Source organism: Aulonocara sp. 'chitande type north' Nkhata Bay, linkage group LG17, assembly GCF_057382095.1.
Source record: "Aulonocara sp. 'chitande type north' Nkhata Bay isolate Kocher_YH1m ecotype deep benthic linkage group LG17, A_spYH_male_GT1.1, whole genome shotgun sequence".
Taxonomy (NCBI): domain Eukaryota; kingdom Metazoa; phylum Chordata; class Actinopteri; order Cichliformes; family Cichlidae; genus Aulonocara; species Aulonocara sp. 'chitande type north' Nkhata Bay.
The window spans coordinates 27,538,833-27,558,932 of NC_141360.1; the positions used below are offsets into that span (position 1 = coordinate 27,538,833).

At 39.9% G+C, this 20,100-nt stretch overlaps 1 protein-coding gene across 8 annotated transcripts in view; it reads left to right on the forward strand.

Moving 5' to 3' along the window:
- The window catches only part of magi2a (membrane associated guanylate kinase, WW and PDZ domain containing 2a), a 262,531-nt gene that overhangs the window by 185,456 nt on the left and 56,975 nt on the right, over positions 1-20,100 (forward strand). For all 8 annotated transcript variants that reach the window (XM_086269989.1, XM_086269990.1, XM_086269991.1 and 5 more), the window contains exons 7-8: positions 18,587-18,644; positions 19,695-19,813. In XM_086269989.1, coding sequence (XP_086126115.1) covers positions 18,587-18,644; positions 19,695-19,813 — 177 coding nt within the window. The remainder of the gene's footprint in view (positions 1-18,586; positions 18,645-19,694; positions 19,814-20,100) is intronic.

Below are 20,100 nucleotides of genomic sequence, written 5' to 3' on the forward strand. Positions count from 1 at the left end.
TTGACCTCTGTATTTATTTAGCTTTCAGATATATTTCTTTTGACGATCCAAGACTTAAAGATCCGCCAGGGAAGATAATACGGTGGTGTGCACTTTGCTCTGCTTTGTAGGTTTTAGTAACTCAAAGTGTGTTTCTGTGTCAGCAGCCATACGAGATGTATGTAGTTCAGCCAAACTTCCACAGCCTGGTGACACCAGCCACCCCTGAGAGCTGAGCTCAGTTAGGAGAGAAAAGCTGCCTCTGTAAATTCGGTATTGATTGGGGGAAAGGTGTGGGCGTGTGCGTGTCCATGTTTGAACCCGAGCCATGCTCTGATAAGCACTAACAGGATCGCGGGGTGGAGTCTCTGAGGTGTGACGAGACAACAGGGAGAGAGAAGGAGGAAGAGGAGTACAGTATTAAGTCAGACTTTGAGTGTAGAGGAGAGGAGTGAAAGTGAAGAGCACACATGGAAGAAGTGCTTATGCACTGGACTTAAACCGCAATACTTAAGGTTCTTTATTACAAATTTGATAGGAGAATTGTACTGTCACCAGAGTACACTTAAGGAGGAAAGCTTTGCTTTGTTGCAAATTATTTTCGTATCTGGTCGTATCATTTCTCTAAGTCAACTGTTATCTAGCAGTTGCGATTAAACAAAAGGCTAACAAGGCAAGAAATAAGGAGCCAGATGATCGAGCTTGTTATCTCCTAATCCTGTGAGATAATCACCAACCTTAGTCAGAGGGACTTGTGTACTTGGAAAAGTGTGAATATGAAATTTTTTTTAAATAAATGTATATAAAATAAAGTGATTAAGTGATCGACAAAGCCACTGTGACCATGCCTATGTTACACGGCTCTGAGGTAGGTTTCATTCTGTGGAGGGAGAATTTTCTTTGCTCACAGACGAGCCGAATCTCTTACGTCAACACAAGACTAAGGAATACGAAAGCTGCCTGCATAGGTCATACATACTGAAATACACAATTCACAATTTGCTTTAAGTACTAGTGACGTGTTTAATCTTAGTATAATGCATGATATTTTAAGTGTTTTGGACGTAAAGCCTTTCATCTTAAAAGCAGCTGGTAACTGCAGCTGTCAGACAGATGTTATGCTGTTAAAATCTACAGTTTTCCTCCTAAAATGAGGTGAAATAGAGATTTAAAAAACCCCAACTGACTGTTTAGAACCTCAGCGCTGTACCTAACAGCCATATGTGAGTAAATGTTTTCACCTCTGGTGAAGACAACTTGTTCCCTCTCATGTTTAAAGTCAGTTGCAACGCATACAACCAGATTCTGTCAAAATATGCGCAGAAATGTGTGCTCAGGTTAGGGTGCTCATTCCTGCATGTTCAAAGGAGCGTCAGCTTCAGTGAAGACAGAGCAGCTGACATCACAGGCGCCTTGTAGTTACATAACTCGCTCTATATTTCTCCCTCACTCTTTCTGCCTATATTTTTTCTCACCTCCACTCTCTACCTCTATATCCTCTATATCATCCTCTCTCCCTCGTGTCCTCGTGCCTCTTCTTTTTTGTTTTGGTTTTAAAAACAGGCTTTTTACAGAACCTCCCTCTTTGCTTTTATTCCCACTCTCTCACTTAAAATTGCCTGGTTGTGTTTTTTTTTTCTATCCTGCCAAATATTTGTTGGCCTGGAAAAAAATAAACTGAATGGGCCATACTCTTGTCTCACCTCTTTACTTATTCAGCTGGTTTTCTCCCTTTTATTTGCCTTCACAGGTAAAGAGAAAGAGAATTCCCCCGATAAGTAAACTAAAAGCAGTTTGTTCTCACTGTTTCTTCATGTTTAATTAGCTGTCAGTTTGTCCTATCTGGAGAAGATATGCTATATATCAGGGGAAGTTATACTACATACAGTATAACGTAGTGTATGAATAGACGCATAAATTGCAGGGAGGGATTATTACTCTGATCGTGCTTAATCGTATTACAGCGCCTCTTGTCTTTTGCCTCTGTGAATCCCAAAAGACGGGGCTCGTGCATACAGAGGGCAGCAAACGCAGACAAGTAATTACATTCTGGTCATGTGAGGAGCTTCACGGCCAAACACACAAAGTTATTATCGTGTCTCACAGGCTAGCTTTGGGCTCACACTTCCTTCTTGTGCTCTCTCCAGGGGAACTAGCAGGACCAGCGTTTTACTCGTTTTTCTTTGCTTTTCTCACATCTGCAATTTAAAAAAAAAAAAAAAAAAAAAAAAACGGCATCCAGTGCATGTATTTGTGTGTCCCTCCGATACTTCATCACTTCTGTCCAGATGGGACAGCGCTACTCCAGCCTGGGAAATGCCATCTCTCCTTTCGCTGTGATGTCAATTTAGCCAGCTCAGCGGGACTTTGTAGATCGATTTTGTGATTTTTGTGGGGTGCAGGGTGTTGTTTGTGAATGTGAAGACACACTCACCCTGCAGTGAGTGTGTGTGCACTTCTACAGGTGAGTTATTATAGATGGCGAAACGCAGCGCCCTCCTTCACCTTGAGCCTTTCTGCAGCAGTCGGGAGCGGAGTCGGAGGGGTTGGGGATGGCAGGCGTAGATGTCGACAGCATGATTGATGGGTGTATTTTGAGAACATCCCCAGCAGAGCATGCCTGAGGCCTGGAGATTGGATGCAAGGAAGACTGTGTGGCAGGTGTTTGTGTGACATGCAGCTTCTGAATTAAATGTCATTGTGTGAATAACAGTGTAAATACCAGCACTGCACTTTTTTTAAATTAGCATAAATAAACCTAGATGATATATACAATACTGCATTAAGGTAATTTATGTTGATTTATGATGATTTTAAGGATACCTTTAAGCATTATTATTTATTTTCTTTTGAAAAAATGAGACAAAAAGCAAAATGAACCTAAGACTGTGCCACAGAGCTTCCCTGGTGCCCAAAGTTATTAAAGGATACTAACAATCAAAAGGTCACACCGTTATATCCCTCCACACGGGTATTGAAGTTCAGGAAGTAGCAGAATATGACCCACATAATTCTGCTGCCCAGAATAGTCAGTAGTGCATTAAATGTGTACTACTCCACAGCAACGATCCAATGCATTATTTACTTTTGTTTGAGTAATGTTTGCTGCAAACTACACTGTCCGGCTATGATAGGAAAATACTGAGCCTTTTTTAAAAGTGGAGCTATATTTGTGTGCGTTCTATAAAAGATTTACTTCTTCAAAAGGAACTGTTGGGTTTGGGTCTGAGAGCCAAAAAGAGGGTAAAGAGCTGAGAGAAAGATTAATTTATAGACTTTTTAAACTCCATTTTCCTTTTTAATTCAAATATTCAGAGCCGATTTTAATACTTGAGATCGAGGTGGATGTCTTTGCAAAGTGTGAAAACTACAGGGAAGACCGGCATTGTTTTTGGACTTTCCACTATGATTTATGGTGGAAAGCACTGTGCTGCAAAGTTATTAATGGTTTTTTTCATTACCCATGGCCTACCATACCACGCCAATGGGTTTCTTTGATTTACAAAAGTAGCATTTCTTTGTAATGACAGTAGACTCACAGTTGCGCTTATTTTTCTTAACACATCTTTGGCTGTTCATCATCTGTATCGGAAATGGATGGTTCATTAAAGTTTAAAGCTTTCCGAGTGTACTTGCACTTTATTATGTTAAAAGAAGGATATAATTTGTATGGGTTATTATGCAGTGGTGGCACATTTTCTGTGGTCTATGAGGCAAAATAAGAGTGACACCCGTGATTTAGATGTCAAGTAAGCTCACTTTAAAGTGCTTTGTCTGTGACTTTTAAAAAAAGAACAGTACATAATTCTGCTGATTCAGGTCTGTGTTTGTTATGTTCTTCTGTACTTAGATATCAGTGTCAGATTAGGAACCAGTCAGATGCTTATCTGGGCAAATATCCATACAGCCAATCACACAGCAGCAACTTGTTGCATTTAGTCATGAAGAAATGGTCAAGACCTGCGAAGGTCAGACCAGCCATCAGAATGAGTAAGAATAGTTGGTCTGAGTATTTCAGAAACTGCTCATCTGCTGAGGCATTCTCAGATATTTTTAGATATCTCTAAGTCTGACAAAGAGAAAATATCCAGTGCAGCAGTTCTCTGGGTGAAAATGCCTTGTTGTGTGCCAGAGATCAGAGGAGAATCCTTCAAGCTGATAGGAAGGCTACGGTAACTCAAATTATGTCTCATGACAATAAACGTATGTAGAAGTGTACAGCACATCCGGTCTTGAAGCAGATGGGCTACAGCAGCAAACAACCACACCGGATGGCACTCCTTTCAACTAAGAGCAGGAAACTGAGACTACAATTTGCACTTGCTCACCAGGGGGTCTTGATTTGTGCTGTAGCATTTGGTAGGCAGGATCAGAATTTTTTTATAATCAGCATAAAAACATGGATCCATCCTGCCTTATATCAATGATTCGGGCGTAATGATGTTCTGGATATTTCTTTTGGTACACTTTGAGCCCCTTAGTACCACCTGAGTATCATTTTAATGCCACAGCCTACCTGAGTATTGCTGACCAAGTGCATCCCTCTGTGACTGCCGGGTACCCATCGTCTGATGGCTGCATTCATGTCACAAAGCTCAGATCATCTCAACCTGGTTTCATAAACATGAAAGTGTAACGGCTACAGTAGCAAGGTGTGCCTAATAAATGTCTGAGTGGATCATTTGATCTAAAATTAAGCATTTTTATATCAGTTAGTTTATACAAACTTGTTTACAGAGGTATGTGAACAAAGTCTACCCTAATACATTATTTTATGTTATTCACAGCATCCTGGAGGCTATAACGAAACACTATACTCTACATAATTACCTTGTTTAACACCTAACAAAAGGATTTCACAAATTTTTCTCTGACCCCAGCAGGATGAAAAAAGAGTGCTTCGGAGGGTAACGCTAGAAACAAAAAATAAAAAGGAGAAAGCGTGCGCTTGTCTGTTTGCAGCTGCATGCAGCTGTAAGTGTTTTTCCCAAAGAGTTTATCCAAATAAACCCGAACTTTGGAGACAACAGAGGAGGGGATAAGTGCCAGGTCACACTTCAGTACATCTCCTCCTGTCACTGGAATGCCCTGATAAGGTACAAGCTTGTGAATTCTGCTTTTTTTCCTCACTTTTATTCTACTGCTTAACTGTTGTCTGCTTGCTTTGAGTTAGAGACCAGTGAGACACTGAAGTAGAGCAAAGGAAAGGAGGGTTTCCACGCCACGCAGGTGCATTTAAAAGGAAAACAAGCTGTGGAAAAAATGGCAGCTCATTGAAATGGAGAAATATACAACAGAGGAAAACACTGCTGCCAGCAAGTGACACAATTAACTGATTTGTTGTCAAAGCCACGGCTGTTGCTTTGACTTTTCCTGTCACGGCGCAGATGTATTGGTTTATTAATCATCTTCTGAAAGACTGAGTAAACAATCTTTGCCCAGTAGGAAAAAAATATGTGTGGTATATATCTGTTGGACCCGCATGTGACAAATACAGCAGTAAATCATGAGCACATCACTGTGTATCAAACCCTGTCACAGCCTGTGTGGTTTTAAATCACTGTAAGCAGATTCAGCCATATGATTAACTGACAGCTGTTAGAATGACTCAGCTTGTGCAGTTGTCCCCGGGGAGCCATAGCTTGTTGGCCATGTAGTCACAGAAACATATGCACATGCTGAACTACAAGTTTGCTGCACTGATAGTAAAGAGCCGCCAAAATTTAAACACTCCATGAAAGGCAGTGTAGTTGCTGGACTTGAAGTTCATGACTGATAGCAAGAAGATTCATAAAATTTGTGATGGGAGCAGCAGATCGCTTACTTGTGTGGAGCAAAGCACAACTATCCACCAGTGTGACGCACCGACTAAAGAAAAAAGGAGGGGGCGATTTGTCAGTAGATCGGTCTTATGGTCTCAGCTGGAGCTAGGATGTCAACAGCCCCTCAGCCCAAGTGCATCATGTCAAGAGGAGTTAGCTAATGCTAACATGGTGCCAAGCAAGCTGAGGACACATTTAGAAACCAAGCATCCTTTCTGTCAGGAGCACAGGAAGCAGGAGCTTTTTCTGGACCGTGTCAGTGTGTCTGATGAGTTGATGCAGGTGATTTCTCTTGTAGTGGAGCTTATTGCAAAATTTAAGAAAAAGTCATGCAAAGTTAAAAAGCTGCAAATGGGGTATCTAAAATGATTTTGTCTTTTAGTATACTGATAAGAAGTACTGCCAACATGTTTGTTGCATTAAAATTTTAGCTTACCCTTTGGTGTTTCTTAAGCATTTAACATTTGAAAACCACAGATCTAACTTCCAAAGCACAGACACTGACGCATTTCAGTTAGATTTTTTTGTTAAAGAAATAAAGTCCTGTAGAACGCACAGTTATTTTCTTTCCCTATAAAACATTTGCATGACAGTTTTTGCTAAAATCATTTAAACTTACATTGTTTAAATACATTTTTAACTTATTGAACCTAGCATTAGCCCACAATTACAGTACATTGGGTTATAAAATCTGATCTCGACCGCATCATGGGATGACCCAGCTGATACCTTCCCGTACAGGCTGTGCCTCCGCAAGCCGCTTTGTAACCCACCTCCACCTTAGTCCTTTGCCCATGATTTTGTGTCCAAAGGAAAGTGTACCCCTCTGTTCAAGGACAGACAAAAAAAAGCCTTTTTATTACTTCACCTGAAGAAAGCGTGCTTCCACATAATAACTAGGATTTCGATTTTTCTGCTTCTGTGTGCCCCTCTGACAGACAGCACGTCCCTGTCTTTGTTAATATTTTTCATATCTACTATCATCGATGCTTGTTGTTTTCCGTACTGGAGGGTCTGGTTTCTTCCCTTCCAAACAGAAGGGGAGAGCATGTCACCAAATGTAGATTACTGCAGATGGAATAACAATTTTCGCCTTTTTCAGTTTACCACCATATTAACAGTTTTTATCTTCCCTCTCTTTGTCGACTCATTGTTATATTCCTTGATGTGATATTCCTACACTTCCTGATCAAGGAAGAATAAGTTAGCAACCCCCACTTTTCCAGCCTCCTTTTTTTAAAATGCCTTCTGTTCTTCTGCTCTAGTGTGACAGAAAATGGTAAACTGCGCTTGTCTTGCAGGTGAGGCTTTTTCTGCTACGTCTTGTTTGACCATCAACAAGCCCAGAAAGTCTCAGAAATCATCCGACGGGGCCGGTGAGCAGCTCTCAAAGCGCACAGGCCCCCTTTGATTGCGGTTTTGATTATGACAGACAGGATAGTCATTATCAGCACAAAACTGTAGAGTATTTTTTTAAGTGCTGATTGGAGAGGCAGCCGAGTTCATGAATTATAGGTTAGACTGACTGAGAAAATATTGAGACTGAGTTCATCATCACTTTCAGGTCTTCTGAAAATATTCAGTTTCAGTCACAACCAAGTAGGTTTAGCTCTTTGTTGTTTGGTGGTTCCTGAGAGAAATAATGATGGCGGCGTTATGAAGAAAAAGACTTGAAGAGAGCAGGAAGACCTTCGCTTAGATATATACATTTACATAGACACGGTTCATTACATACTAATGTTTGAGTGTTAAATGTTCCTGATTTTTCCATTCAGGCTTTTAGTACTGCAAATTTCTGCTGAGCTTCACAGTGGGCCGTGGATAATCTTAAAATAAATGGCTCCGTTTTTCTGCAAACACCACTATTTATAAGATAAGATAAGATAACCTTTATTAGTCCCACACGTGGGAAATTTGTTTTGTCACAGCAGGAAGTGGACAGTGCAAAAGTTATGACGCAAAAATTAGAATACAATAAGAATAAATACAGTACACAGCTGTACAGAATAGAATAAAATAATATACTATATACAGTAGAATAAAATAGAATAAAAATATACAATAAGATAAAAATAGAATACGAATGCTATATACAACTGAGTAAAAATACAACGATGCCAGAAAAGATTATTGCACTTAGTGTTATTGCACATGTGTGGATGTGTGTGTTTGTTCAGTTAAAGTCTTTGTTGTGGAGTCTGACAGCAGTGGGGAGGAAAGACCTGCGAAATCTCTCCGTCCCACACCGTGGGTGCCGCAGTCTCCCACTGAAGGAGCTGCTCAGTGCTGTCACAGTCTGCTGCATGGGGTTTATCATTTTGAACAAAGTGGGTGTTGAATTCACAGGTAGTCTAGTATATTAATGTTCAACTGAGCAAGTGGGCAGCAAGTTCTGTCCCTGCGACAAAAACAAATAGTGCTAATACCTTATTTCATCTGCCGAGACATGCTGGCTTTAAATGTGTGCACAATGTGGTTCTTCTTTCTGCAGTAGCTGATGTCTACAGTGGGATTTTTACCAGACAGGCAGAGTTTTTGTTGCAAGCCAAGTCAAGTCAAGTTGCAGTAGACAGATGCCAGGTAAAGGCTTAAAAAGGTTCAATAAGTTATCATATTTTTCTTTTTTTACACTTCTTTATATGCTTTACAAGTTGCTTTTTGCTTTTATTGTGAAATAGTCACAGGAAATGCTTTTATCAACCAGGTTAGCCTCACTGTTAAAAATGCATTAAAAAAAAAACAAGATGCTGATTATTTATTGAGGTTTTAAATATTGGAAGAGAATAGCTGTGCAAACAGCTGGCTGATGAGTACTTTGCTTTTACTCTGTAGCTCGGCAACCAAATTTTCTGTGTCCTGCTAAGAGGCCAATTTATTGACTGACACCTTTATTAATGTGAGGTTGTTTGTTGAGCTCCACTGCAAACACAGTTGACAAAAAGCCTTGAACGTTGGCTTTAGTATTGAATGAAAGATACAATAAAAAGTGTTGAAAAAAGAAAGTATTTTTTTTACAGCTACAGTTAGGATGTGAAAATGTACAAGGCCTCTTTATCTTTAAAAAAAAAAGTTATTTTATCTTAAAATAAAGCAATATGCAGATAAGTCGTTTCTTTGTATCTATAAAATGCTTTAAGGAGAAAATTATTTCTATCCATCATCCCTCTACCGCTTATCTGGGGCCAGGTTGCGGGGAGGGCAGACCTCCCTCTCCCCGGCCACCTCCTGCAGCTTGTCCGGGCGGGGGACCAAGGCATTCCCAGGCCAGCCGAGAGATTTAATCTCTCCAGCGTGTCCTGGGTCTGCCCCAGGGCCTCCTCCAGGTGTGACATGCCCGGAACACCTCACCCAGGGGGCATCCTTGTAAGATGTCCGAACCACCTCAACTGGCTCCTTTCGATGTGGAGGAGCAGCGGCTCTACTCTGAGCCCCTCACGGATGGCTGAACTTCTCACCCTATCTCTAAGGGAGAGGCCAGCCACCCTTCGGAGGAAGCTCATTTCTGCCGCTTTCATCCGCGATCTCGTTCTTTCAGTCACTACTGTAGGCACGTAGATCGACCAGTAAATTGAGAGCTTCTGCGGCCACAGCACCGTCTGTCAGTCTCACGTTCCCTTCTCCCGTCACTTGTGAACAAACCCCAAGATACTTAAACTCCTCCACTTGGGGCAGGGACTCATCCCTGACCTCCCTGAGAAAATTATCTGATTGATTTAAATAAGTATTTTATGTGTGTCTGTCTTTAAAACAGCGTGTGATTGGCTTTTTAGATGTTTTCATTAAGCATTAAGCAGTTGAACCTCATACCTAATACAGTTACCTGTTTCTTTTTTAGCTGACAGTTGGTGATGGGTTTCAGGCTCAGTTGTGCAGTTAAACCTAATATTAGAAGTCACTTCAGTCACTGGACATAAAGTTAATTGTCTCTTCACACGTTTGCACATTTGTGACTTCTGCCTGTAATTTAAGGATCTATTACCACTTGTTTCAGACTTCTTCTTGGTCTGACTATATATATATATGGGTTCACTGTAGAGCAGGGCGATATGGCCAAAAATATTTATCACGATATATATTTGAAAATTTGCGATAACGATATAACTGACGATATAATTGATGCAAGACAAAATACAACTCCACAACATTACTAGTGCAAAAAGACAACCTTCCTTTTATTTTCACTTAAACAAGAAGCTGGTTTTTATGTACATTAAAGCTATATAAAAATTTAACAGTGCGAATACAAATTCCTTGCTGAAAGTTTAACCAAAAGGCATTTCCAGTAGAAATGGGCTGACATATCCTGAGCATAACCATGTATAATATCCACTGAAGTTAAAAAGAGGTGCTTTGCAACATTAAACTGCAGTGTGCAGTACGTATTTTTCGGACCATAAGGTGCACGGGATTATAAGGCACATTAAGCGAAACAAGGCAGTCAGATAAATCAAACTTTATTAAACTCATTCTTCTTGCTTCCTCCACTTCTGTACCATTGATTCATTAATGTTGAATTCTCTGGCAGCTGCTCTATTCCCATGTTGTTGCAGTATATTAATGACTAACCTCGTATTGTGGATGGATTATCTCAGTTGTTATGGATTATCTCAGTTGTTCTCCTGACTGAAGTTTGGTCCGTTTACAGCATCCTGCCATGCGATTGCATTTGTCTCTAACTATCAGGCACGTTAACTTTTATAAGTGGAAAAGTGTTAGTGTTCGTCCTCCAGCTTCACTGTTTATGTCATGCTAACATAGCTGTGTCGCTAGCGATCACGTAGCACATCATTATATAGCAGCTAGCCCAACTTCAGTAACCCTACAAACGTCACTGCTGTTTAGTTTCCCGTCTTCATTTATGTTGGAAGTGATAGCAGAGCTGTACGTTTGAATTTATTCAGAAATCTCTCAGTCAGAACATGCTATATCATGCTTGGGTAACTAGCGAAACTAGCGAGCTAACTTCCGCTAGCTTCCTGCTAACTTCTAACTCCGTTAAATGTAATAAATTTTGTTTTCATGGATGCCTGGAAGTTAAACTTCATAGTTACACCTGGTAAAGCAGCAATGCTGATCGTTTTATTAAAGATGAAAGAATTTAGACAGTTTTTAAACTCTCAGTGATGCTGCAGTGTTCGTTTGACCTGAAGGTTTACGGAGTTTAGGACCCAGATTACGCCCAGATTTAAGAGCATCTTAGTCCGACAAATACGACAATAACGACGGCCGCTTGCATGTTCTGCAAAAAAATGTGCTTTGTCGTGTATCTGACGGACAAACGCCAAACCAGTTCCACATCACTGAAGTTGCACCATTTTTACAAACCAATTCTGGTTCATTTGTTTCACTCAACAATCGGCCATGTGCGTATGAAAACAAAGGCACTGCGCATGCGCGTTTTACTCCCATTCTATCGCGATATTTCATTTTCCTATCGTTGCCTAACATTATACCGGTATTACCGTGAACGGTATAATATGGCCCAGCCCTAGTTCACTGTTATGTTTAAGAATAAACTTAGCCTTAATCAGATGCCTCCCTTATGTAAAAAGTGTCTTGGATGATCTAGTTGTCTTATTGTGATGGATAAAAATAAAAGTATTAAAAGCTTTCACAGAGCTGCAGGGAATGTGCCTCTGAATACAGACCAGGTGGCAATTCAAAAAGAAGCTGAAATAATTAAGCCGGTATTGTAGTATTGAAACAGCTTCTTTGTCGTCCGTGGCCTTTCATACACTTTTCAGCTTAAATTTGAAGTTTAGAGAATTGATGCTGGGCTGCTACTTACAAAGAATGCATTCTGCAGTAGGTAAGTCTAAGCTTTTGCGACAACAACGGTCCATTTATTTCTTGTTAGATCTTTATATATTGTGTATTTCATTGAATTATTGAGCTGATTTTGTGTTCTCAAATGTGTTTTTCATACCTTCTGTCAGTTAGTGGACTTTGTGCCAGTGTTGATCAGTAGAAACGTACATTAATCAGCTGAGAGAAGTTTCTCCCAGTAGGTTCAGTGATCGAGCCTGAGCCTGAGCCCTCGAGTGGGCTGCATTCAAAGGTGACATGATAGATGAAGCCCTGTGCAGTGCACTATCCGGTAAGACAGAACTTTAATTTTTGGTGACTACAAAAGGCTCAGGGCACTGAAAATGATTCAGTTCACCTTGTTTGCTTTTCAAAAGGTGGAAAAATGAAAGAATGGGGGGGAGAATGGGGGGGGGGCAAGAAACAAGGTCCTGGTGAATCCCTGCGGTGTTTGAGGGCTGTGTGGTTCGCCACCTTCTTTGTAAGACCAAATTGGAAAAAGTAGAATAAAAAATACACTTGTGAGCGTGAAACCTGACTTCAAAAAGTTTTGGCGAGACTGCATGTGGTAAGGTAATGTAAGATAAAAGGATACTTTTGGAAGGACGAAAGCGAGAGAAAGAGGAAAGAGAAAGAGAGATTATGGAGCATAATAGTGGCAGAAAATATGGGAAGATGCCAGGATACCTCCTGCTGGTAGTAAGAGGCGCTCCACCTGTGACTGCAGGATGAATGTGGTGGCATGACTAGCAGTCGTAAACATTTTTCCCCTCGCTTCAGGGCTTCATAATAAGAGCTCCTACCTGAAAATTCTACACTGGCTTGACATTTCCTTCCACTGATAAGAAGCATTGGTTTTATATTGCATACACAATATAAACACACACACACACATTCGCCCAACTTGTCCCTAGGAGTGAGTGCTTCATTGCAGGCTGCTGACAAAGAGGTTATAGACTACACTCAGTGGAGCCAGACAAAAGAAAGCGAGCAAAGAGACAATCCTCCTAAGTTCAGCATTTATCATCATGCTGCACAGTAACAAAAACAGCACTGCAGTGTGGGCGCATTTGTGTAAAGCATGTAAGGCACTGAGGCCATAATACCACATGAACACATTAAACAAAGACTATGTAAGTAATGCTGAATTATAGCCAGTAATCACAAGTAGCAGCTAGCAAAGACATTAAAACAATAAAGAAAAGTGTTTAAGTCTGCAAACTGACTTCCCCTGTTTCATAAAGTTTATTCGCTAAGAGAGGAGGTAAATAACTATCATTGGAAACGCATGAATCCGTTCCCTTGAATTGATTTGGGAGTAAAATGATTTTGCTGCAAGGAAGTCTTATCAGCAAGAAACATGAGTAATCAGGGAATCAGAGAGATATAAACATTTGTTATCAACAGTTAGTTTAGACAATCTACAACCCCAATTCCAAAAAAAAGTCGGGAAGTTGTGCAAAATCTAAAATAAAAACTGAACACATTGATTTGCAACTCTCAATATTTTATTCACAATAAAACACAGAAAACATGTCACATTTTTAAACTGAGAAAATGTAGAAGTTTAATAATAAATTTGGTTATTTTGAATGCCTCACTAGTTGGTTACTTGGCACTAAAAAGAAAAAGCTAAAGAAATCTTTTGCAGCTGATTACAATAATTGGCAACATGACTGGGTACAAAAGGAGGATCTTAGAGGCAGAGGTTCACCGATCAGCAAAAAGCTGTATCTACAAATTCAGAAAAATGTTCCTCAAGAGAAAATTGTGAAGAGTTTGAATATCTCATAATATACAGTACATAATTTCATCAAAAGACTCGAGATTCAAGACTCTAGAGAAATCTGTGTCCAAGGGCAAGACAGAAAATCAATGTTGGATGCCTGTTTTCATCTGTCCCTCAGTGGCACTGCATTATTCTGCATGATTTTATTGCTACATGGGCTCAGGACTACTTCCAGAAATCACTGTCTGTGAAGACAGTTAACCATGCCATCCACAAATGCAGGTTAAATCTCTGCCATGCAAAGAAGAAGCCATATGAGAGCATGATCCAAAAACGTCACCATCTTCTCTGAGCCAAAGCTCATTTAGAGGGGATGGAGGCAAAGTGGAAAACTGCTCCATGGTCAGACAAATCAAAATTTAAAATTCTTTCTGGAAAACATGGACAGCAATAAAGAGGAAAAGGACCATTTAGCTCGTTATCTGCGCTCAGTTAAAAAGCCTCCGCCCCGACGTCTAGCAGCTTGCACATCTAGAAAGGCACCATCAGTGCTGAGTGATACACTATAGTGCCAAAAGTATTCACTCAGCCGTCCAAATCATTGAATTCAGGTGAATCACTTCCACAGGTGTATAAAATCAAGCAGCTAGTCATGCAGACTGCTTCTACAAACGTTTGTGAAAGAATGGGTCGCTCTCTGGAGGTCAGTGAATTCCAACAAGTCATGAAATTTGCTTTTAGTGGTTTTTCTCAACAGCAGTAAACATCGGCATCAGATTCAAATAGTGCTAATTTTTTCTTAACCCTTTATTGCTAAGTGTTTCTCATTTTTTTATGTTATTGTGAGGTTTTTTGAGACCTTTACGTCATTACTGGGATTTTTCTTTCCTGAAAAAAATAATTCATGTAAATTAATAAATTAATGTAGCAAATGTAGCAAAAATATACAAATGTATGTAAAATAATATTTCTTTTTTTTTTAAGTTTCTCAGAAGGTTCAATAAAAAAAATTGCATTTTCTGGCAATTATTTTGTAGTTCAGGCTTAAACTGTTTAAACATCTGATTTGTCACTTTCATAGTTTGGGTAAAATATTTCTTTAGGAGATATTTACTTTCTATTTATATTTTCTGTGCTTTGTAGCTATCTCGTTTCCAGTGACTCCATTATTTTACTACTTGTGTATTTTTACCCTCAGACTTTAGTGCTATGTTGAGCCAGATTTTAGTGTTTGAGAACTGTTGTCAGAAATGAGTCAAAAGAATAATAATAAGAGCCAAGTTTTAATAAAATCAAACTATCCTTAACAGAGAATCAATTTGTCTTCTTCTTGTTATTGAAGCCAGGGACTGTTTTTGTTTCTGTAAATATTCTGTGGACGTTTTAATAGAAAAGCTTTTCATTAGAAGAGTGCTGGGATGCATGACTGAGTCCTTTGATCTCCTGTGTGTGTGTGTGTGTGTGTGTGTGTGTGTGTGTGTGTGTGTGTGTGTGTGTGTGTGTGTGTGTGGAAAATAACTAAAGGGGTTATACCTCTGAACATGAGTGTAAAGTAAGTAATATAATTTGTATGTACTTTGTATACAGGTGTGTAGAACTTAGCAAAGGTCTAGTTAAAAAAACAAAAACATTAACTCTATGAAATGTTGCTGTTCACAGAAGGAATTCCCATGGGCTGTCAACCTGCTCACAGCACTGCTGTATCACTCACAACCGTGTGCGCGTGCAGGAAAAAATAGTGCATCTTATGAAACTTTAATCATTTGTTTGGAGGAGATGGGGGCATGGGTACAGAGAGGCATATGGCACGTACACTCCTTAGCATTGGTGCAATAGTGCTGTCTGCTACAGAGGAGCAGTATGCACTCAATCGAGTCTGCTAACTAGGTCAAGGGGTGATATTTAACACACTGAACAGAGTGACCATAGATTGTATCATATCTTTGGTGAATCCCTGTTTATGTGTCTTTGTCACAAGCTGCAGTCGTGCCTACAACAAGCTGCAAAGTCCAGGAGAGCCTGAGGTGCTTTAGTTCTCCCTCTGGTTGCCTCCCTTTCTGATTAGGAAGCATTTTCTCTGCTGTTATCTCTGCTCTCATCCTGATTAACTTTGCATTGTCACTAATCAAAGCTGATCTGAATCTAAGCCGAGCAGGACCGGAACACACTGTCCCCGAGCTCCACGCTAGATTCAGCTTAGATTCTATTTCAGTACGAGCCTCTAACAGTGAGTACCCAAGCTGGTATTCAATGATTACAATATTATGCTAAAATTCTGCAGTCTACATGTGGGAATATGTTTTAAATGCTAATTGCTCATATCCTGGAAAGCAAAGGGGGGAACTCCTTCTAGGCATTTTTTTAAGAGATGTGTTCTGCCAGTGAGCTGTGGGTATAGAAAAGAGGAGATGGGGCAAAACTTTCAAAGTCCTGTCCGGTATGACCGATAACTGTCAGAGCTGGAAGGAAGATCTCCTTTGATCACTGCAGCGTGTTCTGCAGCACATCTCACGTATAGAAAGAGGCCAAGGTGCACTCACTCTGTTCAAAAGTTATACACCACTTTGTGTAAAAAAGTAAAGCTCTCAGTCTGACCAGGTAGTCAATGCCAGCTGTTACAACTGCTTTTTTAGGCATTGCCAAAATCTTGTTTTGACATTTATGGATCATTTATCAATTCTAGAAGATTAATCACAAAGGGGATTTTCAGATTGTTCTTTCCTGCGAGGTTACATTTGTTGCTTTGAGTGATATTCCCAAACATGTATTGCATGGATTTCCTCTCGTTATAAAAAGTTATACACATTATACTTTTCATTTAGAAGTGTTAGATGAAGGTTTTCGTTTGTCAGCGCAACGAGGTCCTCCAAATCGTAGCGTTTCAATTTAATTTTGCTCGTTAACTCATAATGTTCTCATTTAATTAGGTTTTTCTGTGGTAAATCCATCCAATGTTGTTCTGTGGAGGGTTTGGTGGGCATGACTCACATCTGTTGTTTTGGCCTCTGTGGCAGTTTGAGAGTTCAGGTGATTTGGGTTTTGTTTTTTTTAGAAATGGAGATACATTTTAGGTTCAGTTGAAATTAGCTTCCTGCAAATATCATCCCAGAATACATATCATTAAATATATTTGCATATATTTTATGTGCTGTTAACTCATAGTCTGTGTTTTATGTATAGACTGTATATAAAATATGAACAACGCTACAGTGACTTACGCCACCTGGTTTGTGAACTTACATTTTGATGCTTTGACTTTATCTTAATGGTCTTGATGGAGCCATTTGCCACCCTGAGATGATGGAGTTCTTAATTATCAAGCAAGCTTGGCTATCCAGGTTCATCTGTAGACTGCGAAGTTTCATCACACAGACATACATATCTGCTAATTAGATTAAGTAACGGACTAATAAAATGCTGGAATCTCCTTCACTTAAACTGGGCTGTAAATTAACACATATTACCACAAAGCTCCAGTACACCATAATAATAACAGGAAGGGAAATACAGGAATATTATCTATGGAGACCAAAGGTATTTCATTATACCTGACTTAAACACGTTTCTGTCTTTTACACAGGCATACAGGCTCTGTTATAGGCACTGAGGCAGGTATTTCTTGGGCCCTTGCCTGCTTTCATACTGGACGGGCCACAGGCTAACACATAGGAAAAAAGCAACCATTCACACTCAAATTCACACCTACGGGCGGTTTAAAATCGTCCATTAGCTTAACCCCATGCATATCTTTGGACTCTGAGGGGAAGCGGAAGTACCACCAGAGTAGTAGAGCAAAGTCCTGCTGACCTGGGGGGAACATGCAAACTCCATACAGAGAGACTGCTGCGAGGCAACAGTGCTAACCACCGCACCACTGTGCTGCCCTATCATACAGCAGCAATCAATAATATCAATAGCATCATCCCCACGTTTGATTAGCACCATGGACAGCAACTGCAGTTAGAGGTTGGGGAATGGACACATTTAGTCAAGCTTACCAGGCTACATTAACAGAAAGACAACTGTAATGTCTGCAAGCATGGAAGAAAACAGAGAAGCCCATTAACAACAGGTCCTCAGACTGACGAGCTAATCTGTTTATAGAATTCATGATTCAACAATCATTTCTAATGGAGCAGCTTCTACATATATCACACATATATATTACAGTATGAACGCAGCAAGTATGCCTGCCATGTAATCCAGAGATGCTCGTTGGATATTTATGTCAACCGGGCCTCCCCTACCTTCTGAGCCCTTGGGAAAGTTACACCTTTATGGCACATTTATCCTCCCTGCATTGGTCGCTTCGCACGCTGATGATGACATCGTCAAGCAGCCACAATCATTTAAGCTCGCCGTTATGGCGCTTTTGTCCATTTGTAATCTTCTCCAGACTGCTGCAGAAATCTTCCTCCATGAGTTCCGTCTCATCTGGGAATACTTGTGCTTCCATATGCACGTGTCATATAAATGTCAGTCACAGGGTTTGAATCAATTGTTGTGCCAGCCTCAAGTGGCCACTCATGGAACTGCAGTTTTTTATTAGTTCTGTGCTGGCTGCATTGCTTACACCAAGAGTTTGCTCTTTAATTAATATGTCATTTAGATGCTTATCACAAGTGTTGTATTGTTTGATATGACATTTACAATATCTGTGATGTACTGTTTATTATTGGGAACTTAAGCCAGTCCCTAGCTCGTGACATTTGGAGGTGAAATGAGAGTAAAACTTCACTAACATGTTGAGATATAATACCCTGACAGTTTGTGCTCATTCTAGTTTTATTCTGTTAATTTATGGAAAATGTTCCCATATTTTTAAAGTATATTTACAGCCTGGTGAAGATGCAGGACATAAATATTTTACCGATTTCAATTCAGCCACTAGATCTAACAGCGTTTGGTGCAGTTTTACAACTTTTTTCTGAAAGAAGTTTGCATTTGCACGTCAATGTGACAAGTTGCAAAGGAAACATAGCTAGATTTTAATCTTGTGTCTTATTGCCATAAGTTATTTTTTTTATAAAAGATGAAATTTCCAACATATAGATGAGAAATAATCCTTCCAGTTATCATGCTAATGTACCATCAAATCACTGACGATTACCAAACAGTAAAATGGCACTGTAAACTTAATCTGCCACGGACATTTTTTCATGCAACATCAACATGCTGATGCAAGTTCACTGAATGAACAAGTCCTTCATTATCGCTTCTGTTCTTTTTGTTGTTGTTGTTTTTTTAACAGAGCTTCCGTACGGCTGGGAGAAAATCGATGACCCCATTTACGGCAGCTACTATGTCGAGTAAGTTCAGTACATCTTTAATACATAATGACTTGCTTTTGATTTTCAGCATCACCCGCTGGTGTCGCATTAATCATATTTATTAGGAGCAAACTGGCGATGTAGCCAGAAAAGAGTTACTCTTAATGTCTGCTTGCTGACGGCTCACTGTTTGTTTGCAAGTTTATGTGCTTATCTGTAGCCCTGATCGTGCATCTGAATGCTACAGAGGAACTGCTGCAGTGGCCTGTCCTCTGTATTGAACTGCACGTCCCCTCTCTGTTTCAGGGGTGCCTTTTTTTTCTTATTTTTTGTGGCTGGATGCTTTCCACTCTGGGGCACTGTGATGCTGCTCTATTTTTAGACTGGCAGGGGGAATTCATTTGGCTTGAGTTTGCTTTAAAAAACCTGCAGAGTGACACTTGAATACACTCTGCCTTATATACTGCGCATCCCTCTCGAGATGCTCTTTGTGTCTCCCTTTGTCATCATGTAAATATCATTAAAGAAGCTGCAAGACCTTGAAATTATATAACTATATAAAAATAAAGTTAAGCTGTTTTGTAATTAGGACTGTGATACTGGGGTGTTCATTAAAAGATAAGGAGAGGAGAGAGTGTGTGTGTGTGTGTGTGTGTGTGTGTGTAGTCTTAAATATGGAGAGAAGTATCTAATGATGACTAATTATTTCACACTGGCAAATTACAGCATTTGTAGTCAGTGACTATCTCCCCCCTGTACATACTAAATTAAGATCAACGTAGGACATTAAAGGAAATCGCTGTTCCATGTGCAGGGTTACTCCCAGTCACTGATTCACATAATTCTGGTTACAAGACGAGTTGAATTACGGAAGAAATCAATCGTTTGTTCTTTTTTACTCAGCAGAACTGTTCTGCGGCTGTTACATAATCTGGGAACTGGCCATTCAATTAATCATCATAGTTATGGCAGCTGTAGTGCTACGTTTGTTAGATCTGATCTTTTCCAAGAAGGGGCTGAGATAGGTGTGCTGGTGTAGTGTGAGATCTAAAATCTCCTCTCTTTTTTTTTCTGGTGTTATCATCTCAGTCATATAAATAGAAGGACCCAGTTTGAGAACCCAGTCCTGGAAGCTAAAAGGAGACTCCAGCAGCAGCAGATGCAAAGCCAGGGCCTGTCCTCGCTGCCCCTTCCCACCATCTACAGAGGTAAGAACGGCCTTTGGCTTTATGGGAAATTATTAGTAGGGTATATATATCCATTTATTAATTACTTGTGTATTAAGAGATTAATATTGCACTATAATTAAGGAACATTTATAAAGATATCTGTTAAAAAACTCCATTCTGTGTTTATTATTGTGCTTCAGAAAGCCTCTCAAGAGCTTTAATGATAAAAGCAGATGCAGGAAAATTCTCTTAATACCTTCAATTACACATGCAAATGCTGGGAAGGTGCTTTAATGAATGTGATTCATTCTAATTGTCAAACTAAT